Source organism: Mchenga conophoros, linkage group LG19, assembly GCF_057382185.1.
Source record: "Mchenga conophoros isolate Kocher_MC1m ecotype Shallow Benthic linkage group LG19, M_conophoros_male_GT1.1, whole genome shotgun sequence".
Taxonomy (NCBI): domain Eukaryota; kingdom Metazoa; phylum Chordata; class Actinopteri; order Cichliformes; family Cichlidae; genus Mchenga; species Mchenga conophoros.
Window position 1 is genome coordinate 4703144 of NC_140544.1, and position 26606 is coordinate 4729749.

General features: G+C 40.6%; 1 protein-coding gene across 1 annotated transcript in view; it reads right to left on the minus strand.

The window, feature by feature from the left end:
- The window catches only part of akap6 (A kinase (PRKA) anchor protein 6), a 230224-nt gene that overhangs the window by 149784 nt on the left and 53834 nt on the right, over positions 1 to 26606 (minus strand). The window contains exons 5-11 of the mRNA XM_085258340.1: positions 26339 to 26480; positions 25466 to 26113; positions 24301 to 24657; positions 23743 to 23883; positions 23506 to 23646; positions 23146 to 23406; positions 7008 to 7130 (exon numbers count right to left, since the gene is read on the minus strand). Of these exons, the coding sequence (XP_085114466.1) occupies positions 7008 to 7130; positions 23146 to 23406; positions 23506 to 23646; positions 23743 to 23883; positions 24301 to 24657; positions 25466 to 26113; positions 26339 to 26480 (1813 nt within the window). The remainder of the gene's footprint in view (positions 1 to 7007; positions 7131 to 23145; positions 23407 to 23505; positions 23647 to 23742; positions 23884 to 24300; positions 24658 to 25465; positions 26114 to 26338; positions 26481 to 26606) is intronic.

The window sequence follows — 26606 nt, forward strand, 5'->3', positions numbered from 1 at the left end:
TTATGACTCCCCGCTCTGATTAACATACACATTGTGCAATTGAGAGGTGAGCTGCTTCAAAGCCTGGATGATCAGATTACCTGTTAGCATTAGCATATTAGCCTGAAGCACAGAGTAGGATGGCCTCAGAAGCCTACCTAATATCATTTAGCTTTTAGCACTGCCGTATTAGTGAGGCGCTAAGAGGTGTGCAGTGCTGATGCTGAGATGACATTGAGGTTTGACATTGAGACGGTGTATTGAGCTGCACTGATCAGACACACACTTACAGCAGACAGGCTTGGGTTGATGAGACAAGATCTGATCAAAGAGTCTTTTTAATAATGATGATCAAATTGTCTCCATTCATACTGAGCTGACAGAAACTATAGCAGTATGACTGGATCCCCTGGGGGGGGGTGTTTATTCACCCAGGCCTACAATCTCCTTTGTTTTCTGTAGATATGAATTTTCTTGCACACTTCTTTCATGTTAAGCAATGAAATGCAATTCTGTGTTACATTTCTTTCTCTCTTTCATTTTTTTGCTACTTCCCTTTATTTTATTCTCCCTACCTCCCTCATACGGCTTGTTCCTCTTCCTGTCTTCATCTCAATCTCTATATTTCTTTTTCTCTTCTTCTCACTCTCCTGTCCGCCTTCAGTCTCCCTCGATCGTTATCTCTTCTTGAGCCCACTCTATACCCTCCTCTTGCCCCTCACTGGTTTTCTTTACCAACTCTCTTTCTCCTCCTTCTACTCCCCTCTCTTCATACTCTCATACTACACCTACAAGATACTGGATACATATAGAAATACGCTGTGTCGAACTGAACTCCAAGTGAACCAAAATGCATCCCTACAAACCACCTGAGAATGTTCAGTCCAGTCAGCGATAAGATGTGTCTGCAGTGGGAGCAACAACAGTAAATACAGAAAGAGTGTATTCTGGACTATTGGAAAACACAGAATTTATGTTAATTACATGGCTAGTTGTCTAAAGAGCTTGGAAAGAAAAGCATCTGGACTTCTTTAAGTTGCTTGAAGACATTTCACCTCTCATCCGAGAAGCTTCTTCAGTTCTAGGGTCAAATGGTGGAGAGTCCCAGATTTAACTAGCTGGTCCCACGTTCTCATTTTAGGTTTGACAGCGTTTTAGTAGGTAAAAGTGAATGCTTTGACATGAATTGAGCTGTGGTTTGGGGAAGGCCTCGAAGGGGACTGGCAATGGCTCCCAGGCCTGGCAGATCCCCATGCACTAAATAGAAATGAAGGAGTTAAAGAATTGAGAACAAGGAGGGAGGGAGGGGCACGTAAACGAGAATGAGCAGCTTGCAGAACTGGGGGAACCTATGTAGATGACAACCGGTGAGCGTGTTTGGAGGTGTGGTCCTGTTCCTGAAATTCCGATACATAATCTCCAATTAAGCCCTGTGGGAGTGTCCCCCCAAAAGGATGATGGACCCCCTGATGATCCTCTACCTAATCATACGAGCCAAGGTGTGAAAACGGGTGTAGGTCACAGTCAACCAAGATTTCAGGTGAGCTCATTGTGAAACCTGGCCCCACCCTATTATGTGATTTCCTGAGGTCAGATGGCCCAAGATGTGAGTGGGCGTTAAGACGTCTGGGGAGGGATCTCAAAACTGGATTATAGATGGTAGACAGTTGGTGTCGTGAGCCACCGCCTCCGTTCAAAGATGGTCGCTCACAGTGGACGTAGATGGCTTCTTTCATTCCTCATCTGTCTTCTCTGTCCAAAATGTGAACATTGGCATCCTCGAAAGAGTGACCTTTGTCCTTTAGATGCAGATGGACAGGCATCTAAAGGACGGCTGGCTCTTCTATGTTGTGCCATGCGTTCATGAAGTGGCAGTTTGGTTTCCCCAATATAGAGGTCAAGAGCTTCTTAGACTACAATGACCTGGATGACTGAGAACCTTCACAGGCATATTCATGGCTAGTTGCTTTACACATCTATAGTACCTTCCCGTACTGAGAATAGCCTACATGGCTACAGTACGCTACAGTACATTTTTCAGATCTGCCTTCAAAGTGTGTTTTTGTCCCATCTCCCTCCCCTCACTCCAGCTGGTCGCAGAAGATGGTTCAGACATTGTCAGAGCCATGTCCCCATATTTGCTGTGCAACTACTTCCAGGTTATTTTGTTTACCACCATGATTATGATTAGTAACACCCTACTGTCAGTCCAGCCAAGGAAATCTGTGGTCTTAGATTTGTTTTTTCATTGGTGTTTGCTTCTTTTTTCATTTACTACAAGCAGCTAATCCTCGTCTTCCTGCTGAAGTGGATGAAGGCATAGGGGTAGCCTCAAAGTCAACTGTGGTTGATATTTTTGTTGTTTGTTATCTGAAAGATTTCAGATGTTTTGCTGTTATTTCAATGCTTCAGTGGTGATGGCGAGCTAAATGAATATGTTCTGAAGTGGTGGCCTGTTAATCTTGCACATTATACTTGAACACAATCTCAGACATTTCTCTCTCTCCCTCTCTCGAGATATATATATATATATATATATATATATATATATATATATATATATATATATATATATATATCCTCCCCTTATGTTGCCACCAGTAGTGTGTTACTTCTGGTAATGGGATTCAAAGGCCTGGATCGCCCATCAGACCCAATCAATAGGCCTTTCATTGGCCGCCATCTCTTAGCGCCTTACAAAGAGCAGCCTGTGTGTGCGTATGTGTGTTTGTGTCTGTGTGTCTGTGTGTGTGCATGTGCATGAGTGTGCGTTAGTGTCCTCTTGCCTCACTGATCTCCCCGGGGTTCCGGAAAGACCTGTGCTTATTCGCTCCACGCGCCCTAAAACACACATATAGTCACACACACACACAAACACACACACACAGACACGCCAGCTGGACCAAATATTCAATTGGGAAAGCAACTCCACTCCACCCACTGCTGCCCTGGAGCTGTGTGTGTTTGTGTGTGTGTTTATGTGTGGCACAGAAAGCAATATAGAGAAAGAGAGAGAGTGTGTGTGAGTATGTGTGTGAGACAGAGAAATACAAAAACAGAAAGAGAAAAAAGACCAATCCTGTCGCCTGAAAGCTATATTCACATGACTTACTTTGGTCAAGTAAAGCATAATGAAAGTAGATATTCGATGTTGTTGATTGTCATAAAATAGCATGAAAAAGAAAAACAAGCAATGTGTTAGTCCTGCAAATAGATACTGCATACAAAGCCTGATATGTCTTATTATTCATCTTTGCAATTGAACTGTTTTGTGCAAAAATGATTTTTTTAAAACACAAATGAAGTGAGCTCCACTGTTGGACTGGGTGAGCAGTTCCTTTATTGCCACAGATACACAGACTGCAGTTTATTTAGTACCACCATGCTGCCCCAGGGCCAGATATTCGCTAGAACGTCAAACGTGAAATAATCTGCCACTGAAAGTAGTCCCCAGCAGTCAGCTGGCTGATTTGAGAAATTACTGAGCCTTTAGAAAAAGACAAAAAACATGAACTGCTCATCAAATTATCCATGTTTTAAATTTGTTTTAAAAGACAACTATTCCTAGTTTCAGCTTTCCAAGTTACTGATTAAAACACACTCACCAAAATATTATTTTATAGTTATACTGTAAAGGTCATTATAGCTCTCTTGAGTTTGCATTTGAATTTCAAATTTTCTTGGGATGTGACTATGTTAAGTAGCTAGGCAGGTCACACATTATGTCATAGGAATCTAAGTAGGATGCACCTGAAGGATGTTTAAGACATTCCAGGATATTCATGGAATATCTTTAAGTAGCCCTGTTGACGTTACATTTTAAGGGTAATTAGATGTAAAGATGCCACCTCTGCTGCTAGTTCACACACTTTGTCGTGGTCCTTCTAGAGCACGGGTGTTAAACATAAGGCCCAGGAGCCAGAATGAGCTGAGGAAGACTTCGATCTGGTCCACTGGACAGCTTTGGAAAAAGAGGGCATCGATTTTGGATTTTTAACTGTTGTATTACTGAAATAACACTTCTTTTCTTACATCAAACAGGGTTAAATGTGTAGTTATACATTTTTTGACTGAGAAAAAAAGGCAGTTTTACTGGTTTGGCCCACTTGAGATTAAAGTGGAGAGTACGTGGCCCACGATGGAAAATGAGTTTGACATCTCTGTTGTAGAGTTTCGTGAGGAAGTGCTGTTGAATGGGCCTTCCTTATTGCTCCTTTGGAATTTTAATTCATGACTTCATGGAGTTTTTAGATATTTAAAAGAAAAAAAAACTATGGCCAAGGGATTCAAGCACCTAAGTCTTCTTACAGACTCTCTGCCTGTGACTTTAAAGGCGTGTAGAACGCCGCCATCAATCCTAATCTACTCAGCAGCTCCATTTCCTCTAAAATGTCTTAAAGGTCTTGTAAATGTAAACACATTTTGTCAGAGAAAGACTGGAGAGATATAAAGACAAAGGGAAGCGAGACAGAACCTGGCTCTACTCGGCAGTAATCAACGAAAGACACAAACACACACAATTATACACCCAAACACACACGAATAACTACAAAGTGCAAGTGTGACTATCAACCCCAGCACGCACACACAAACACAGAGTCAGTTAGCTAACATGCTATCAACAGTGTAGCATTTCAAAGTCCTATTAGCGATGCCTTTTCATCCGCTTTTGCTTTATTTAACAAGACGCGCCAATTAAGAGCCGGGAATTCTAATTGAAGCTAACCGCCACTAACGTTAGCGCTGCTGGCAACCACAACAAAGTCGACACGTGTAAACAAACCAACAAATAAGCATGCGCACACACCCACAGATACAGCACAAATAAGTGCATCTAGATAAGAAAATACTGTGTGTGTTTATGTGTGTGTGTGTGTGTGTTGATCTGCGTGCAGGATGCTGTTCTGCAGGGACGGATATGGAGATGCTGATTTGGAAATCTGTCTAGGAACATGCAAATTTATGCAAATAGCACCTCTACGTGTGTGCGTGTGCTAAAACACATGCCTGTCTTTGTGTATATGTATCTGTGTTTATATACTTTAATGCAAACACAATCTGCCGGTGATGGTGGTGTGTGCGTGTGTGTGTGTGTGCGCGCACATGCTCAGCACTGGGCAACACCGGGATTTTTACATTGATGTGATATGCATGTTCATGTCTTGTAGTCTTTAACGAGTGCTCCTCTGTGTTTGTGTGTGTGCGTGCAGCCCATATGTTTGCCATAAAGACCGTGAGTAATTGCCAAAGTGCTCCTCATCTGTGTGTGTCTCTGTATGTGCGAGTGTGCTCATATACACGTTGCAGCACTTACTGATCTATCTCAGAGCATGTGTGAGAGTAAATTACCAAAACACAGGCAGAGTTATTTGAGCCTTTTTGTTTCCTATTTGTTAGAGTAAACAAAAGAAGACAAGCGATAAAGATAGAGTTTTTTTAAAAGAAAGAAGAGAGACAAAGGACAAAAAAGACAAAATAGGAGAGAAAAAGGAGGGGCAGATGATCAGAAAATAAAACAATAAAGTGGGAAGAGGAATAAAGGAAAGGTTTTGCCAGAAGGAGGAAGAAAAAAGAGATGTAGATGAAAACAAACTGGAACACAAAAAAAAGAAGCCAGAATAAAAGCTGTGACAGTGAAATGAGAGCTTGCATTCATTCCAGGGTTTGTTATTTTCCAATTATCCCTTTCTAAAACCATTTGTGTGTGTTTACAGGTGGCAGAAAATCCTAAGCTTTGACCTCTACCCCCTTAGCCAGTAAGTATATCTGTTGAACTGAGCACTGGTCAACATCGGCTCAAGAATAGTTGTTTTGAAGGAAATAAATCAGCCTTTCTTAGCGGTCTCACTGCGTTAGTTGTAACAAGTTTAATTCTCTACCTATGCTTTTCCTATAACGATGAATGAGCGGATGGATTTTAATTTGTCTGTTTATCCCGTATCTCCCATCTGTTATTCATTTTTCCATTTTTTTCTCTTAGCATGACATAATAAAAAAAAAAAATCATATTTTTCTGCAGAAGCCCCGCCCACCTGCGGTATTTTTTGGATTCTACTAGAGCAGCTTTGTGTGGGGGTTCAATATTTTACAATAAACTTTATTTATGATCTACTGGGCATTGGTGCAGCACTTTAATTCATCCAGTATCCAAAAACAAGTTTAAGGAAGAGGCTTTTAAAGTTAGTTTTCTTCTCCCTCACAAACAAAAGGTCTGAACAGAAACTTGGGAAGGTTTATATTGACTGACCTCATCACTTTAATGTTTACCATGTTTTATGAGAATCCCATATTGTAACAGTTCATAAATGACACAAATAAGAAACACTAAAGTTTTTAATGCACTATTTTTTTTTTAGAAACTTTCCATTTAAGACAAGTTGTTGTTTTTTTAAAGGGTGATGGTTGAGTGTTGATGACACAGCTTGGACAGTGCTCATTGTCTTGTCTTTTCTTTTCTCAGCAGCATTTGTGTGCTCTGTTTGCTGTGCTGACTCCCATCTCTGTCACTGATGTCACTGATATGTTTTGACAGCGTAAGTAGGGCTACTGAAATAACACATGACAAAGTAGAGAACAGTCCTATCATCGCTTTACCAGCTTTGGTTGCTTGATTGTGAAGAAGCGGGTTCCAATAGCTGCAGCTAGAAGTAACCGATTCTGAAAATAAGACAGGTGTGTGTGTCTGTGTGCGTGCGTGTCATGTGGGCACATCCATATGCATGTATGCAAATATGTGTTTATGCAACCGCGTGTGTGGAATGTGTGCACAGATGTGCTTGCACGTAGCAGTCGTGTACGTTTATTCTTCAAATGTGTGCGAGCCTTGACGGCGGGTTCGTGCGCTTGAATTTTTGCGAGGAACACAATGACGCAATGCCGATGAAGACCCTTTGGTGTTATCACTTCTATTTGAGGGCTTAGACTCATTTTAAGGGATGAGGCTGAGGTTGCTTTGTATCAATGAGGGTTCACATACGTTTAAAAAAAGAAAGAAACAAAGGCAAGTGTGTGAGTGTTGGTGCTCTCACCAGGTGTGTGTCGAGGTACACCCTCAGGCTATCCAGGTCCTGTCTGGGCTGAATCCAGTTCTCTGTGCTGTCCAGCGCCTCCTGAAGCCACGAGATGAACCCGTCCAACTGCTGCACGAAATACTGAGGACAAGGGAGGAGAGAGAGAATTCAGTTTATGATTTAAAAAAACAAAAACAACAACAACAAAAACTAATAATATGTATAAATGCTGATGTCCAGGGCCTGCTGGAAAGGCATCAGAACAACACAACACACACTAAACACTTCAGAGGATTGGGAGATGACAGAACGATAATGTGTAAAAAGAGGAAGGAAGAGAGGAGCAAAACAAAGCAGCAAACAGTTTGAACAGAAAATGGCAGAGAAGCACATCAAAACACACCAAGAAAGGGAGAAGTCCAACAGGTAATGGCATGCAACAGGGAGAGGAAAGGCAGAAAAGGGAAAAAAAGCAACAGATTGGGAGAACAGGATTAGAGTACAAGAGAAGGATAAAAAAAACAAAAGGGGGGGAGCGAGGGAGCGCCCGGCTGGTGTTTAAGAACTGATTCCAGATGAATTAATTCAAGGACAGAGAGAGAACAAAAACGAGACCCACAGGATGAAACAAGTAAACACACGTTTGGACAAATACTGAGGAAAGGAGAATGGAAAGAGAGAGGAAGATATATGGAGGAAAATACAAACAAAGGACTTAAAGATGTGCAAAAATGCACCGAGGAGAGTGAAGGCATGGAAAGAGAAGACAGACGAAACAGGAAGACCGAAAAAAAGCAGGTGAGGAAGACAAGAAAAGATTTTAAAAATACACATATAAAGGCAGAAAAGAAATCAAAACACAGATGGAAAAGAGGAAGAACTGAGAGGAAAGAAAATTTAAAAGAGAGCGGAGAAGAAAAATGACACTAGTGCATGGCAGACAGGTGAAAAGTAAGAAGTGACGAAGAGACTGATGAAGAGACAAGGAGAAACAAGACTGCAAAAGCAAAAACCTGAGAGTTGGGGAAAGAAAAGGGGAACAGAGCCAGAACGAGCAGAAGGAAAAGAGATCAAAAGAGATGAAGTGGTATGAATGACTCTAGTGAGCTGAACACGTATGTCTCCATCACTGGCACGTTGCCCTTCATGGGAGTACACAGATAGATGTACACACTGACAGAAGATAGGGGGAAAAAAGAAGGCAGCAGCTTGTTAGTCAGTGGAGAGCTACTGCCATCTACTGGCCAACAGTGAGATTTATGATGCGCGGAAGCCTTGATGATCCACAACAAGATTGTACTAATCTAACTAAAAATGAAACACACAAAAATTCTGTTGTTTTTTTAAATTGCATAAACATCCTCTTTTTCTTCCATATGATGTGAAATGTATCAGCAGGAAAATCCACAGAATCCATGTGAAATAGCACCTGATCCAGTATTGATTTCTGTCTTTAAATCCACTTCACTCCTGAAGAGGAACAGAAGAGACTGCTTAAAAGAAGAACAAAGAGTCTTCAAAGGGAGGTGAAAGGGGGAGTAAACACTTTGGATTGCAAAGCAAGGATCAGACAGAAGAAAGGAAAGTGTTTAAACCTCTTTTAGAGACAAAAACAAAAGGGAAGCATTAAGGGTGTTTGATACAAATTTTGCGTCCGCACAGTTCTGCCCAGCTAAAACTCACACTCGCTGTCCAGGACTTGCGACGCTTGGAAGGGAGACCGACAAAAAGAATGGGAAAATACTCCAAGAGTAACCGAGAAAGAGCAGGCTGCACATTCACCTCGACGATTTTAAAGAATCAAGCCAGCATGTCATGCATGTGGTTTAAATAAGCATGGACATGTATGGTTTACTTCTCCAATAACAGCTCCAGGAGTGTAGTTTTAGCATAGCCGGTCCCTCAGGAGGAATCAGTGTTGCACTTAGCCATGGGGCTACACTAGGTTTTCTTTTTGATTGATCGCTAAGTTTTCTTCTACTCTTTGGATCAAGTTTATTTCACATGAAGGACCACCCTTAACTGCCTTATTTCGTCTCGTGAGCTCGTGGGGGGGAGAAGGCTGCACCTGCCTGTAACTCCACCTCTCAGCCAGCTCTTATAGCCTCATGTAGCGGGTGAACGCATTTGTAATTAACTGATTTGACATTCATGTCTGATGTATCTATATTTCAGCAGTCTGTAGCTTTAGCCCGTCCACCACAGGCATAGTTGCTTCCACAGAGAAATCCACTACGAACACAACCCCGCACAGGTCAAACTGGAGCTGCGACCTGAATTTTATGTAGCCTGGATCCAATCGAACTACACAGAGCGTGCGAGCTACATCAAGCAAAGAGAGAGCGAGCTGAAAGTGATTTACATAAAACCGAAGACATACAGCAACTCCATAAAATTCATTCTTTCCACTCAGACCTTAAACATTACATCTGGAAAAACAGGTTTAACTGTGACTGCGGATCATCAAGAAGACAATTCTAATATTTTATACATTGAGCGCTGTTTTCATATCTTTCACTGAGAGCTATCTGGAAAACTAATGGCAGAGTGAAGGAGGCTGTGGGGAGAAGGTAAATCTGATGGAAATTACTTGAGCTGCCACATCTGTGCACCCACGCTTTCACCTCGCCTACAAATCGCTGTAGCAAATCTATACGTGTGTGTCCTCATATGGAGATAGGTGTGTCTGCTTACTGTGATGATAAAATGTGCGTTTGCGAACACGTTCTATTGCACAGTGTTGTCTGTGTGTTGGTTTACTGTTATAGATATGTATAGTGTGTTTGTTAGTGTGAGAGAGCGTGTGTCTGCATGTGAGTCTGTATGAGATGCAAACCTTGACCAAATGAGCAGCAGTATGTTAATTACAACCGTGACCCTTTAAAAAAGCACACACACACATCAATATGATTCTGTCCATCTCTCCACCGCTCGTTATTGAGGAGATATGGAAATCAAAAGTATTGATGAGAGGAGAGGAGGAGAGGAAGAATGGAAGAAGTAGGAAGAAGCAGATAGTATAAGGAAAGGAAAGGGGTTGCATGGAGTGCAAAGCAAGATTCAAGAGTATTAAAAGAAGAGAACAAAGCAAAGGTTAGAGGAAAGGGATTGAAAGGTAAATGAGAAAAAGGAAAAGGGCAACAAAGAAGGAGGGCATCAGAGGATAAAAAGAACAGAGGTAAAGATCAATGAGAGAATTGCGAAAAGGAAAAGATGAGAAGAAAAGAAGCATGAGAACATGAGATGCGAAGAGAAGTAAACCATGAGAAGAAATGAGGTGAACTGAAGAGAAGAAGAGTGAGAAGGACAGAGGAGGAAGGCGTGAACAGCGGCAGAGCGAGTATTGCTGGTTTGGATATCGACCAGCATGCACTGGGCTGCTTACAGCTTCTTTGATGTCTCTAAACCAGTGAGGCTCCTGAGGGGCAGAAAGGCCTGCTGGGAGCTGAAACGCCTGATCTGATCCTCTGCCGCCTGGATAACTGCTCTGATATCATGCTTCATCTCCTGTGGTTCAGCTCTTCACCGCTGGATAATTACCGCTCAGCTGACGAGGCTTTCTGAAGGACGACGCTGATAGATTTGGACTCAAACTCCCGACAGATGATATTTGGCGTCGCTGATTAATATGTTAGAAGCAATAGCTCTGATTTTCCACCAGGAGAACAAAGCAAACAAAAATCAAGATACAACTGATGCTAGTCCACAGAAATTAAGATTCGATACCAGTGTTCACATTTTTATGATCTTTCAAGTAGCAAGGAGAAATAAAAAACAGAAACAAAATGTTAGAGCAGCAGAGAAACACAATTTAGTGGTTGTGTTAAAGGATTTACTGCTGTGGAAATATTAAACAACTTCTAGCAGTCGTGTAAAACAGCAACAGTAACTTCAGCCAGTGCTTCATAACAACAATGACTGCTTAAGGCGGAGGTTGGGGTGGATGGATGGGTCAACAAAACCACCTTCTATGCCAATCACATTTTATAAATGTTATCACTTTTCTATAATGGAATTGATTGATTGATTGATTGATTGAATCTTTATTTTGAACATGTTGAAAAAGTATAAAAAAATAGAATTAAAAGAGACAAATGAACAAAGCAAACAAAAGGAAAACGAGCAACCACAACTCCAAATAACGTCCATGTTCAAAAAGGAGCAGGAAGAAGCATAAGCTTATTTAATCCCACCCCTTTTCCACTATCTAGTATCAATAGACTACAGAAATACCTCCTTGCAATTACATTATATGTTATGTGTAAATTTTTTTTTTTAAATATATACACATATATGTTTCTATCTATCCATACATACGTATATACACACATATACACATTTTCAATAACCCCATTAACACCTCAAGGATACACAACCTACAATTATATATATATATATATATATATATATATATATATATATATATATATATATATATATATATATATATATACCTACCCATACCGACATGCGCACACACATGAAAATATTAGACAAGAACACCCTATCAAATCTCTACCTTTTCCCTGTACCCTGTAAAAACCATATCCTTAAACCGCTTTTTAAACTGCGCCATGCTTGGACATTGCTTCATATCTTTACTTAGTCTGTTCCACAGCTTCACTCCACACACAGAGATGCAAAAACTTTTTAATGTTGTACGGATACGAGGATGTTTTAAATTTAATTCCCCCCTCAAATTGTATCCCCGTTCCCTTTTAGAAAACATTTTTAGAATATTGTCAGGAAGCAGGTTATTTATTGCTTTATATATAATTTGTGCTGTGAGAAAATGAACCAGATCTGTGAATTTTAGAATTTTTGATTTTAAGAATAGTGGATTTGTATGATCTCTGTAACCAGTTTTATGGATTATCCTTATGGCCCTTTTTTGTAATATAAAGATTGATGATGGCGAACATTTGTAAGTATTGCCCCAAACCTCTGCACAGTAATTCAAATACGGTGCAATCAGGGAACAATAGAGAATGTGGAGTGATTTGTGGTCCAGAATGTGTTTTACTTTACTCAAGATTGAGACACTTCTTGAAATTTTGTTATGTATATGATTTATATGAGACTTCCAGTTTAATTTATCATCTATAATCACACCAAGAAACTTATGTTCAAGTACTCTTTCAATTTCCACACCATCTACATGAATCTGCACTTGTGCATTTCTAAGGGAATTCCCAAATAAGATAATTTTAGTTTTACTTAGATTTAGCGATAGTTTGTTCCTGTTAAACCATTTTTTAATTTTGCACATTTCTGAAGTAATTGTATCCAGCAGCTCCTTTAGATTCCCCCCAGAACAAAAAATATTTGTGTCATCTGCAAATAATACTAATTTTAATATATCAGATGCCTTACAAATATCATTTATATAAATAATAAATAATTTTGGACCCAGAACAGAGCCTTGTGGAACACCACAAGCAATGTCCAAGCATGATGAGGAATGGACACCCAGCTTCACAAATTGTTTCCGGTCACTTAAATAATTTTTCACCCATTGCAGTACAACCCCCCTAATCCCATACCGTTCCAGTTTATTAATTAATATGTCATGATTGATTGTGTCGAATGCTTTCTCGAGATCCAGAAATACTCCAGCTGCATACTGTTTCTGATCTATAGCATTCGTAATCTCCTCAATTGATTCGATTAATGCCAGAGATGTTGATCTTTTTGATCTGAATCCATATTGACTGTCAGAGAGTAATTTATATTTATCTAAGAATTTGTCTAATCGTTTATTAAACAGGTTTTCTAGGATTTTGGAGAATTGTGGTAGTAAAGAAACAGGCCTGTAATTTGTGAAGTGGCGTCTATCCCCGGTTTTATACAGCGGCACAACTTTAGCTATTTTCACTTTGTTTGGCACTTTTCCCGTCTGAAATGATACGTTGCAAATATATGTTAGAGGTCCTACAATTCCTTCAATGACCTTCTTAACGATTTTCATGTCAATATCATTACAATCAGTAGATGTTTTATATTTACACATGTGTACAATGTCAATTATTTCTTTTTCCTCCACTGATGTGAGGAACATTGAGTTAGGGTTCCTATCAATCAGGTTTTCACTACAGTCTACTGATGGCAGTGACTCAGGAATTTGTTCTGCCAGTTTTGGTCCAATATTTACAAAATAATGATTAAAGCTGTTGACCTTATCAGCAGTGTTTTCCATAAGATTGCCATTATCGATAAAGTATTGTGGATAACTTTGTTGTCCAGAATTATTTTTAATGATACCGTTTAAAACATCCCATATTCCTTTCATATTATGTTTATTGTTGTTCAATATTTTACTATAATACTCCTTTCTACATACACGTATAATATTGGTCAACTTATTTTTGTCTTTTTTATATTTATTTTCAGCATCTTTTGTTCTTTGTTTTAGGTATTCCCTATAGAGTGTATTTTTCTTTTTACATGCATTTTGTAAACCCTTAGTGAGCCATGGTCTATCTGAATATTTGTGCTTTCTGTTGTATTTTATTGTTGGACAGTTTTTATCGTACAACTCCATGAATATTCTTAAAAATATGCCATATGCAATATCAATATCAGCTTCTTTGTACACATTGTCCCAGTCCTGATTTAATAGATCGTTCTTAAATGCAGTCATAGTTTCTTCTGTCCTTACACGTCTGTATCTCAGTTGTTCTTCATGCTGATTTTTCTTATAATTAGTGTCATAAACTGCAAAAACTGGTAGGTGATCACTGATGTCATTAATTAATATTCCGCTCACAATGTTGTTTTCCATATTGTTAGTGAAAATATTGTCAAGTAAGGTGGCACAATGTGGTGTAATTCTGCTAGGCCTGGTTATTTTAGGATGTAAACTCAAACTGTACATAGTGTTTAGGAATTCGTCGGTCATTTTATGCTTTTTTGGATTCAACAGGTCAATATTAAAATCACCACAGATAAACATAACTTTTTGATTTGTTTTAGAGAATATTTCCTTTATGAAGTCATTAAATACTTGAATACTAGAGCCAGGTGTTCTATATATACAGCTAATTATTAAATTTTTTTCTTTTTCCTTATAAATTTCAATTGTTATACATTCTAGTAAATTATCAATTACAGTTGTCATACTTTCTACCACCTTGTAGTTTAGGTTTTTATCCACATACACAGCTACTCCCCCTCCACTCTTGTTCCTTCTATTTACAAAATTCACTTCATATCCCTCCAGTCCAAAGTCCATTCCTTTCTCCGCATTGATCCATGTTTCAGAAATGGCAATAATTCCAAATGGATTTGCCAACTCATTTAGATATTCCTTTATATTGTTGAAGTTGGCATACAGACTTCTGCTATTAAAATGGATTATTGATAATTTATTTTCCATGTTGATGGTGTGCTTAAACTGTTCATCAGTGAAGTAGCAGCAGTTACAGCTGATGTTGTAGAAGAAATTATTTTCCGGGTCTATATCCTTTTCTAAGTCTAGAACATTATGGTCTGTGTATCGAAATGTTCTCAGTTCCAGATTATCATAAAGAGAATTCCAATGAGTTATGTTGATATTGTTGCCGGATGCAGATGAAGTTCTTTTGGACTGTGCCATGTTGTGTGTCACGTCACATGTGTATTCATACCTCCAGAGTAAGTTGACCTCAGTATTTGTCCAGCTCCTCCATATTTCTGATGACCAACACTTTGGCTTGTTCCGGTGTTCCATTGAGTTTAATGAATACTTTACAGTTGGTGATCCATGTATTTTGAATTTTTCCCTGTTTCTTCAAGTAACGTGCTTTCCTGGCAATGTCCGCATTTCTTTTTATCAGATGTTCGTTCATGAAGACATCGGATCCTTTCAGTTTCTTTCCTTGTTTTAACAGTGCTGTTTTCTGTTTGCAAATCTCACAATGATGGCTGGTTTGTCACTGTCATTTTTTCGGGGTAGAGGGTGGCAAGCCTCAATGTTGTTATAATCCACTTCCACACCTTTGGACCGTAGAAAGGTAACCACTTGATGCTCCGTGGAGTTGACATCTTCCTCTCCTGGCCCTCCTACATTGTCAGTGGCGACCGCCCGGGCGTATGACCGGGGTTTGATGCGAAGCCCCGTGATGATAACATCGTTCATCCGGGTGTACTGCTCCAAATCCGCCACTCTGTTCTCCAGGTACGCCAGCCGCCGATCCTTCTCGGCGTTCTGGATGCGGAGAGCCTTAACTTCCTCGACCAGGTCCAGGATGGCTTTCTGCTGCAGTTTGACAGTAGAAATCTCCTCTGTCATAAACTCCAGCGACTTCTTAATATCGTCTCCTTCCTCGGCTGACAGAACTTTTTTCGGGCCCATGCTGAGAGACGCTCTTGTAGCTTTGCCGTGACGACCGGCTAGCTAGTTGATGCTAGCGTCCTTCCTCTCACTCGGAGATCGATGCTGTCTGGGCGGAGATCGATGCTGTCTGTGTGCAGTGTTGGCTGATGACTGCATGCAAGATTGTACTTATAGAAACAGATGACCTACTGTATACTGTCTGGTCATTAGGCTTAGAAGACTACAGACTAAGCTCAAATGACTTAACTGTATAATTGACGTTTTAACAACCCAAACACTGCTTGTATTTGTCTTGAAGGCCAGGTGAAACTTGAACACATATTCAACTTCTCTTCTCTATATGCCACTGTTCATGGCCCTGGGCTGCACGGTTTGCAAGTGCATCCACGTACCTGGTTAAAATCCACACGAATACTGGGACTCAAGGCTTTCTGGGTCGTGCACCACATACTTGAAGAAAACAGACATGCTAACCTTCATGGTAGCTCTTAGCTATAAGCTAATGAATTTGGATGACTGGCATCCTAGCTTAACAAAATTTCAGCACCTGGTGAAGGTAAAAACCAGAACAAAATACGAAATGATGACTTTTCTGAGCGGGGTTCCAAAAACATTTTGGGGGATTGAGGTGAGATGGATAATTTCCACAGCAGGCTACGTTATTAGATTGACTAACTCGAACACCAAACACTTTTCCACCGCTGCGCCGAAATTAAAGAACTCGAGGGGAGGAAATTTTGATTAGAGTTTCATTAAAATTATTTGTCATATAAAACATGGAACCTGCGCAGCTGATTTCTGAGGAATATTTGGATAGGGCAGGACTGCAGCTGTCTCCACGGTACATTAGGGTGGAATTTCATTTTGCCTTTTTAATTATTAGAAATTTGTCTATCTGTAGTGCGCCTGGAAGGAAGGAAGGAAGGAAGGAAGGAAGGAAGGAAGGAAGGAAGGAAGGAAGGAAGGAGGAAAGGAAAGGGAAGAAAGAAAGATGTCCAAATTAACAGAGAGTAAAAAGACAACTCTCACACCTGACTGCATCTCTAATATCGTCCCGGTAAAGCCCTGCCCACCACTGCCAGTTATCCAGCTCTCTGCTGCTGTGGAAATGGTTATCTAGTCAACAGTGGTGTTATAACCAGTCAAACATTCCTTTATACCGGCATTACAGGACCAAATTGGCCCACTAAAGTGTCCAATCTGCTCCACTGGATGAATGTTTAAGTATGAAAATTGCATCAGAGGGAGTATTTTCAGTACCATGCTGTTGGTTGCATTACAAAGCATTGTTATAAGTCATAAGGAACAATCATGGGAGTAGCTGTCCAATGTGTGAATTGAATCTCTAAAATATTTGTTGGCTCTTATTTATGTTTAATATTTATCTTCCACTCTGTCGCTGCAGACTTAAAGCTAAACATCTGCCATATCAGCGTCATAGAGTAATTACTTTTAACTCTCAGAACAAAAACTTTTATTATATGTGGGATAACTTAATTTTCCATTCAAGAAAAAAACACTCAAGACCAACAACGACGGCCCTGCTGCTCATATTAATGACAATGTGCACATTTCATGGGTTTAAATCGAACAAAAGCGAGAGCTCGTGGGATACTCTGTCAGCCTGTAATATACTGCATTGTCTCCAATAATGAAAATGAGAACATGGCTTTCTAGCAATAAGCTGGCTTCTGTGGCAAATTTTACTACCTTGTGTCATAAACTCTTTAACGGAGGAATCTGCACTGATTGCTTTTACACGAGAAAAGGTCACAGTACAGATCAGCTACACACAAAATTATCTTTATGTTCCTCCTACAACCCTAATTAGTATGTGCCAAATGTGTATTTTCTATCAGCTTTTAATCAGTGGCTGTGTGATAAAGTGTTCAGAATCAACATTACCAGGCTGCAAACAACTTTACTTCTGTCATTTTTTCCTTTACCTCCCCCTTACCCTGTTTATCTAAAGAAGCAAAAGAAGAGAATAACACCCCTCCGCCTCATCATCCTCCACCTCTCTCTTATTTTCCTATCCTCTCTGCTGTCGGTGGGCGTCCCTGACCCCCCTGCTGGGCCAATCAGACGATTCTTGATGTGAGTCTGTTGTCTGTCTGTCTCCCACTGCTCGCAGATAGGCTGGCGTGCCGCAGAGCCTCCAAACACACAGACACCTCACACTGAGGACGCTGACGCTGGCCCAGGCGGCGCACACGATGTGATCACATGATGTATAGGACACTTATCTAACCAATGGGCTGTTTCTCCATAGTTTTTAGTTTTTCTAAAGAATTTAAATCCACTTCACGTGTCATGTCCCACACAGCGCAATTAGGAACTTTGGATTTCTGTGTATGTATCTCTCCTGCGTTGGTCTCATAAACTTTCAGGAAACAAGCCGCAGATTTACGTGATGCGGACACAAATTATGAGAGGATCGGTTCCGACATTACAAATGTTGAGGAGGTCAAGGTTGAGACAACAATGTCTAGACGGTCAAAGGCGGGAGGATAAAATATTTATGTCCAACAGTACGGAGAGAACAGAAACAAGGAGTGAAGCTCTGACTTGGGGAGGAGAAAGGAAAAATTGTGATTCAATGGAGTTACAGTCTAGTCAAAACAAATAATTTACTTTACAAAGTACAATTTTTTATGTTACTTCACTGGTACAAACCCATTGTGTGCAGAGGCATAACATGGGCTTCTATAATAAATACAGCATGGTCATACACACTTCAACAGCTTAGCTTTCAAAAACAGGTTAATTAATGATCACTGTTTTGTTACACCTTTAAATTACTCGTAATTTGAAGCTGTGTCTCCATGAGTTGCTCAGGTGTAATGCTTCTGGTGGAGCACCCTTCTTGTAACAAATTTCACCTAGCGACAGTCACCAACCTCCAGCAACAACAATTTATTATACTGAGTCAGTAGCAGTAGCAGATCAGATGGGGATCTGTTGCAACCACACAGTTAATCAATCATGATAACCTTAGCTCATCACTTAATGCGCCATTGTCCTGATCATCCAAAAACCCAACACAATGACGTCCAAACCTCTGAGGCTGAAGCTTCAAAATGAATATAGAGTGGAACCCCGACTTACGAAATTAATTCGTTCCAGAGGGTCTTTCGTAAGTCAAAATTTTTGTATGTCAAAGCACCTTTTTCCATCGTCTTTGGAGTGAGGCGATGCTGGCTGAAGACGAAGTTCTTGGTGGAGGAGGAGGTGGCAGAGGTTGAAGAAAGCATACGTATGCATGCATACATACGTATGTGTACATGTACATAACATTATGGAATTGAATTGAATTTTTTTATAATTTTCCATTCTATCTATTTCGCTATGCGGGCATTTTGCCGTACCACGGGCAGAAATATTGCCGTTAAGTGCCTTCGTAACTTGAATTTTCCGTTAAATGAGGTCTTCGTAAGCCGGGGTTCCACTGTACTCACTTAAACTGATCTGATCTACTAGTATTCAGATTATACTCAATAATCAGAACAATCAACTAAGCAACAAAGTGTTGCTTAGGTAAGCTTTTTTATGGTTCCTCTATGATTAAAAGAACTAAATCCATGAGAATAAAGGTAGATATCTGCCCCCTTCCTGTTATATTTTACTGACATTTCAGAGTTTCTACTCAGTTTGTCTCTGCTCTAATCAAATTTCCTCAACTCCACCTGCAAACACAACCATGAGCTTCTCCCCCGAGAAGACGAGAGGTGCCGGACGTATTATATTCGTGTTCTGCTCCTAGATTTGACTCATTTCTGCTCCAACAGTGATCTTTCCACAGTTTCTCTTCCCTGGACGGATGATTTTTCATTCTATGTTAATCTGCTCGGTTGTATTCAGTAGAGACTCTTTGCAGAGAGACAGAATGTCACCCTCCACACTGAGACGCTCCTTCTCCTCTCTTCACTTCCTCAATTAGGCAGCTCATCCATCGCCATGATTACATGCTGCTAATTAAGCAGCTAATCAGCTAATTACCCAGGAGCAGAGAGGAATGAGGAGTGTGTGTGTGTGTGTGCTTATGTGTGTGTGGTTAACACAAGGTGTTCTGCAAGACAGCAGGGTATAATTCCTGATTCTGGGAGGATTTTTTTGTGTTTGTTTATTATGTTTTAATTCAAAATTAGGAATATTTCTTTATTTTTGTAACTCTCTGGAGTTACATGTTTTTTACTCAATGCTCTGCGCCGGGTGTTGTCTGAATGTGATTTTTTTTTTTATTCCTTCCTGTTAGTAACATTCAGGGAAAGCCTGAATGCACCATGAGCTAAAACAATGTTTTCTAATGTCAAGGCATCAAACACAATTCACCCTCTGACCTTGAAATTTACATTCCTCATACCCAAGCAGATCCTCACATACTCAGGGATGTGGGAAACATTACACCAATGTGGGACACTTTGAAATTACTAGTACACTGTGATTTGATTCCCATTTGTCTTCCTTTAAGTTAACACATGAGATTGAGCTTGATATTGATCATCCATTCATTCATTTTCTTGATCGCTTGACCAGCTTAGGGCCATTAAAAGGATGGAGCATCTCCCAGCTGTCATAAGTTGAGACACAGACTCACCAGTCTATTATTGGGGCAAAAAAAAAACTATTTTGAATCACCAATTAATGTAGCAGGCATGTAAACCCAGAGGAAACCAACAGTGGCAGATGCAAAGACCATGCAAAGTGGATCCAGAAAGGCTGCTGCAGACCAGGAGGTTCACTACAGCACCAGCGTTCTACCAAAGACTGACATCAAAAAAGGAAAAGCAAAAAAAGAGGGCAACTTTGACATTTCAACAGTCAAATCATCATTAATAGTCACTATTATGGCCAATCAGGCCAATTTGGTAACATGGAGGACAGAATTTAATGTGGGGAATGAATTTATAACCCTCCGGGTCACTGATCCCCATTTCCAAGGACATCCCCTCACACAGCTGACACTTTAATTCTCAGACTGATTCAAAAGGACCCTGACCATTCTCACTGTTAATCTTATTACAGCTGTCCAATTCTGTAGGTGGGCTTCTGACCCGGCTAGCACCAGATAAGATGGGCACGCTGAACTTCATTGATCCCTGAGGGGAAACTGAGATGTTACAGCAGCAAAGTAAAATGTTGCCTGGGGAGTCGAGGGTATTAAGAATTGTAATATTAAGGCAATAAAGGTGAGAGAGTGAAATAAACCTGAGTAAAATAAAACAATAAAGAAATATTAAAGGCGACAGAGCCACTTTATAGCACTAATTAAACAAGCAGCCATGATAGGAACTTATCCCCAGAGCTATTGGCATTTCACGATATTCAATATGACAGATATGACTGATTAGTTCACCAGGCAAACCTCATCAATAATCTGCCTGCCAATCAAACGTGACCTTTTGAAGTGAGGTGATGAATTAGCAGGGCCAGTGGACAATCCGATACTAGCCTTCCAATCCATCAAGGTAGCTTCATTGAAGGGGCAAAAGTGGATGTTGGACTGATTTTGTTTCAACTTGTCATCTTTTGTCTAAATGAAAGTGCAGAGATCTATCTCACAGACTGGCAGTAAAAACCAGCTACAGCAGTGAAACACAAACATTCCAAGTTTTACTTTTGGCAGGTTAGTTTAGCACCCTTGAGCCATTCTATTGAGGTACAGGCAAAATCTACTTTGGAGTTGTTGTGTTATGCCCCGCCCACATCACAAGGAAGTCCTGGCCTATTCTTACTGATAACTGGCCGACGTTGTAGGTTCACTGAGCTCACTGTGGCCTCCAGATTGTAAGAGCTCGCCCAGTTCACTCTCTTGAACTTTATTTATTTTAGTTGTTTTTTTAAAATTATACTTTATTTAAGTGATCATCTTATGCAGGCTGCCTCCCTGTCAGACACCTTGAGCCTGTTTATGGCATTGCTGAAAAAAGCAAGACCCTAAAAAAACATGTCAACTGGATGTTGGCATATGTTATGCACAAATCTGTAAATATCGTTTAGCATTAAAGGCGGCCTCAAAAATGTGCAAGTAACATATGCCTTATGCTCAAATACCCTTCCTACTATCGCAGGTGCTTTTACACAGATTTTAAACTGAGTGCAGAAATGTTGATGCTTGTGATAAGATCAATAGTTAATTTTGTCATTTGCACAGTTTGCTGTGGATGACTTATGTAAAATATGACTTAGCATAATTTCTGCATTAGGCGCACTTAAAATCCTTTCATTTTATTTTATTATTTTTTATCGAAAGTGTACCTTATAATCCGGTGCGCCTTATGTATGAATTCTGCTGGGCTTTACTGACCTCGAACCGATTTTATGTGGTACACGGCGCTCAAAAGTCTGTCAAAAAATGTTTTAGTACAACTTTGATATGCTACGAAGCCGCAATGGTTGATGGATTGTCGAAGCATTACAGCTACTGTAGTCTCCTTCAGGTCCCATAGTCAAACGAACACTGCGGCATCACTGAGAGTTAAAAACTGTCTAAATTCTTTCACCTTTAATAAAATGATCAGCGTTGGTGCTTTACCAGGTGTATCAATTAAGTTTAACATCCAGGCATCCATGAAAACAGAATTTATTAAATTTAACAGAGTTAGAAGTTAGCAGGAAGTTAGCTCGCTAGTTTCCACCTAAACATGATATAGCATGTTCTGACTGAGAGATTTTTGAAAAAACTAAAACGTACAGCTCTGCTGTCACTTCCAACATAAAGAAGACTGAAAACTAAACAGCAGTGACGTTTGTAGGGTTACTGAAGTTGGGCTAGCTGGTATATAACGATGTGCTACGTGATCGCTAGAGACAAAGCTATGTTAGCATAACATAAACAGTGAAGCTAACTTTTTTTCCACTCAATAAAAGTTGGGTTCCCGATGGTTAGGGACAAATGTAATCGCATAGCAGGATGCTGTAAACCGACCAAACTTCAGTCAGGAGAACAACTGAGATAATCCATCCACAATACGAGGTTAGTCATTAATATACTGCAACAACATGGGAACAGAGCAGCTGCGAGAGGATTCAACATTAATGAATCAATGGTACAAAAGTGGAGGAAGCAAGAAGAATGAGTTGAGTAAAGTTTGACTTATCTGACTGCTTTGTTTCACTTAATGCACCTTATAATCCAGTGCGCCTTATGGTCCAAAAAATACGGTTGTACAAGTATTACTGGAAGAAAATAGACTACGCTTAAAGTCATGTGTGGGCGAGTCTCTGTACGTTCAGTGATGGAGGTTAAAACATTGTCTGTGTGGACTGGTTAATAAGTCAGAATACTTTGCTCCAATAATCGCGATGATGACGAAATGTTAAAGAGTAAACCGCCCACACAATCATAGAGCAAAATATCTCAAACAGAAATCAGTCAACATTCCTAAGAGTTGTTGTTTTGCTTACAGTATATTTGGAAAAATAGAAAACTGCAATGGCGTCATCATCAAAAATGAAGACAAAGAAGGATTTCTCTTTAAGTAGCAGGAGAAATTCCACTGCAATGTAACTGTGCTGGCATAAATTACCACCCCAGACTTAAAAGTAATTACAGGTAGTAATTTTTAATAAGGAATATTACTGTTTTAATACAGTCAGAGGTGTAAAAATGTATTGGATTGAGCATCAGAGGATACTTAGGAAGGTAAAAAATACCAAGCTGGTGCTCAGTGTGAAGCTGGATGTTTGCAGTAGAACAAAAACGAAATGAAGCTTCTAGGAAAGCTCATTTTCATGGGATGAGAAATGCCCCCAAACTTGTAAATGACAGTAGAGGGAATGAGCTACATATGTATCAAAGCCTGAACACAGACAGATAACGTGAAGACTAGATAGGAATACCTCAATCTTCTTCCAGATATCAGGGTCTTTGTCGTGACTGTGAATGTCCTCCAGCAGCTGCTGCACCAGAGACGCGCATTCACGCCCTCTCAACGGGGGCAGGGTCAGCGGAGGCTGATGCTCTGCTGACCTTCGCCCCTCATCCTCTTCAGACTGCAGGTCACTTAACGGGCCCGACTCGATGCTTTCGTCCAGGGAGGGTGCAACATCGCTCGAGGAACTGGGGCTAAAGCGACCAAGCAGGTTTCGCCTGCGAGTAACCTGCAGGAGGATGCACAAGTCAACATTATTGGAACATTCGTTCAGCTTCAACAAGTTTTTTTTTTGGAGTTAAAACACACAAAGAAACTATTTTCATACCAGCGATGGCAGAGGAGAAGGAATGTCTTCCCCACTATCCACTACACTGCTCACATTGTCCCCGCTCTCTCCTACATCCCAGTCCGGGTTGAGCTCAGTCAAATCCCAATCATCCACATCCTGGGTAGAGCCACCTGGCCTCTGCAGTTAGATGTAAAAAGAGCAATAGTGGTTGCAGTTTAGATTACAATGATGGACAGTCAGACACAGTATTCAGGATCCTAGTTGTTAACTAACCAAGGGGACGGTCTGAGTCAGACTTTCTAGTTTCATAGCAAGCATTTCTGTTTTGCGGAGCTGAGCAGGGAGAGCCAGGAACTCTTCTGACCCATACCAGTGCTCCCTGTCTGGGCTGCCTTTGGATGAGACTTGGGGACCCTATCAGACAAGAAAGTAGGAAATAAACATACAGTGGAACATTGAGTACGTGCAGTTGTCAAACTTCTGTACTTGCTAACCTCGTCTTCTGTTTTTGACCACATAGTTCCTGATCTCAGCTCTTATTTAAACTGGATACTTGCAGGTAAATTGTGATTAGTATAGTACTGCATGCTTGTGATTTGAGAAGACATCAACTACAAAAGTTTCCACTACTTTAAAACATGATAAATTAATCAAAATGAAAGAAATGAAAACGAATAGATGTCGATTTAGACTGACTTCAGATGGCAAATAATTCCAATTAATCTGAGAAAAATGCTACCACACACACAAACGCTCTGTAATATGCCTCTGTCCTTCTCTGTCTGAACAAAACACAAACTTTTCTCCTAAACAAAGGAAATAATCTCTCACCCTCTGACCCTGGCGCTTTACAATCCAGACCGCCGCCTTGCTACGAGGCGGTCGGGGGTCCGACTCCTCTCCTGATGCTTCCAAGTCTGAAGAGAGAGCTTGCTCCCTCATGGGAGAAGGCAAGGAGGAATCAGAGTCCCCCTCACTATGTGTATGTGTCTCCTTCTGCATCCTCTCCATTTGATTTGATGTTTCATTCTGAGACTTCAGGTCCTGCAAAGGCAGGGGGGCGTCAGCGGTTGGTCTGGCCCCAGATGAGCTCCTCTGGTCAGGCAGAAGCCTCTGTGCACTCCCACCTGAGCGTCCTCCGTATCTGGAGCTTGCATTTTTTCTACGTATGTTGCACCCATTCATCACCTGTAATGGAAATTTGAGTTAATGATGACGTTTCTGAAGCTCTTTATGTTCACTGGGTACATATAGTGGAAGAGAATTAACATCAATAAAAAGCCATCTCTGTCTCAATAGGAAGAAATGCAAGACAAAACAGAAGAATGTGTGGGTTTAACAAGAGATCCTTCTGTCTCTTCAGGTTATGAGGCTACCTCTGTGTCACGGCGATAGTCGTGACGCCAGCTGGAGTCCATTGTTTTATTACAAGACCCATCTGTGGATGCAGCCATCATCAACTCATTGCAACTCACTTACATTCTACAGTTTACCGCTGAGGCAGCAAACAAGGATGCCTACTGCTGTGTAGGCGGTGGGGTTTTGTATTTTGCTGCAGGTATACTATATTTGTGACATTCTCAATGTTCCCCAAGAAACAAACACGTCTCCTGAGATATTAAAATATATGGTCTTTATGTTCTGCTATTAGCCAGTATTACTTCAAGTATATCCTTGTGAATTGTGAAAGTTTTAAATTAGTTGTGTTTTCCTTAAATCTATATCCAGCTGTATCTGTGTAAAGATTAGTTACATTAACTATTTATTGCTTGTTGGTGCAATATTTTCTTACGAAAGTTAAGCATCCTGCCTGAAGTTTTTACTGTTTTGTTTTTATTTTTCAGAAATTGAACAAATGGTTTTCTTTGGCAAATCTTCAGTACATGTAGTTTTCACAATAGGTAAAAATGTCTCTGTTGCAGTTCTGGATTTATGCTCATTTCATTTATAAATGTTGTTACTGAAGTGAAAAAACAAAGGACAAAGGAGGACAAACCTGCAGGCTCTCGCAGGACTGTGAAACATTTTCCGGATAAACTGAGTCCAGTTCCAACCAGAACTTGGAGCGGTCTGGAGGAGAGGCAGAGATGAGAGACGGGGTGCTTCGGCTCAGCTCAGACTGGAACTGGATCCCTGAGACTGGGCTAACCTTCTCCGAACCTCCCACTGAGTCCTCCGCCCTGGATGCTCCATCTAGGAACATAGCAGCTCTCTTGGGAAGTGATGGTTGTGTGGGTGATACTTCGGTGCTGTGGAACTCACCCTGCAGGGGGCGCTTCGCACTTTCATTGTGGTTAGGCATGCCACATTGCATTGTGAGCAAAATAGATGAAGAAGGGTTATGGTTTGTTGAGTCACTGGGAGAAGAGAGTTCTGGTAAACTGTTATGGATTTTGTGGTTTGACAGATGGGGATCTCCACTTTCCTCAGATCTTGGTTCCTGGTTTGGGTCTTGGGTTTGGTTGATTTCCTTTAGGGTGTCCTCACTATTAGACTCTGCTACCCGGACCTCGGGTTCATCACTGGGACTGTAGTCACTTAACTCAAAGGCAGTGATACCACAGTCCAGAGAGAAGTAGTCTTGGCTGCAGCGGATAGTCAGCTGACCACAATCGTCTACCTCTGTCAGAGCGTCCAGGCGGGTCTAGATGAAGAAATAACCACTTTAATGTATCAGACAGACACTATCACTGTGAAATTTAACAAATGTATTTATTTCTTCTCAGTGTGATTCCAAACACAGTCAGTCTGTTTGATTGAATTCACTGAGATCTCACTGATAGAGGCAACTTTTGGAGCTGAGAAATACTTGATTTAAAAATAAAAGAGCGTCTAAAACATGAGATTTGTTCGTCTGTGTGTCTGATACCTGGTGCTGGTCCTGGCTGAAGGCCTGCAGGATGTCAGTCTGCCGGGTGTAGTTTCCGTTGGAGTCCTGCAGGCTCTGCAGCAGACGTTCTTTCAGGACCAGAACCGAGACTCTCAGCTGGTGCCACAGCAGCTGCACCGTCCTAAACCACAAGAGGTACAACGTTTACCGATAGCTCATGTGCATCGTTATGTATTTCTTATGAAACCCGATGACTATGAAAGAAGCTGTTTTTAACATTCTTACATTTCTGCTTTGCATCATTAAT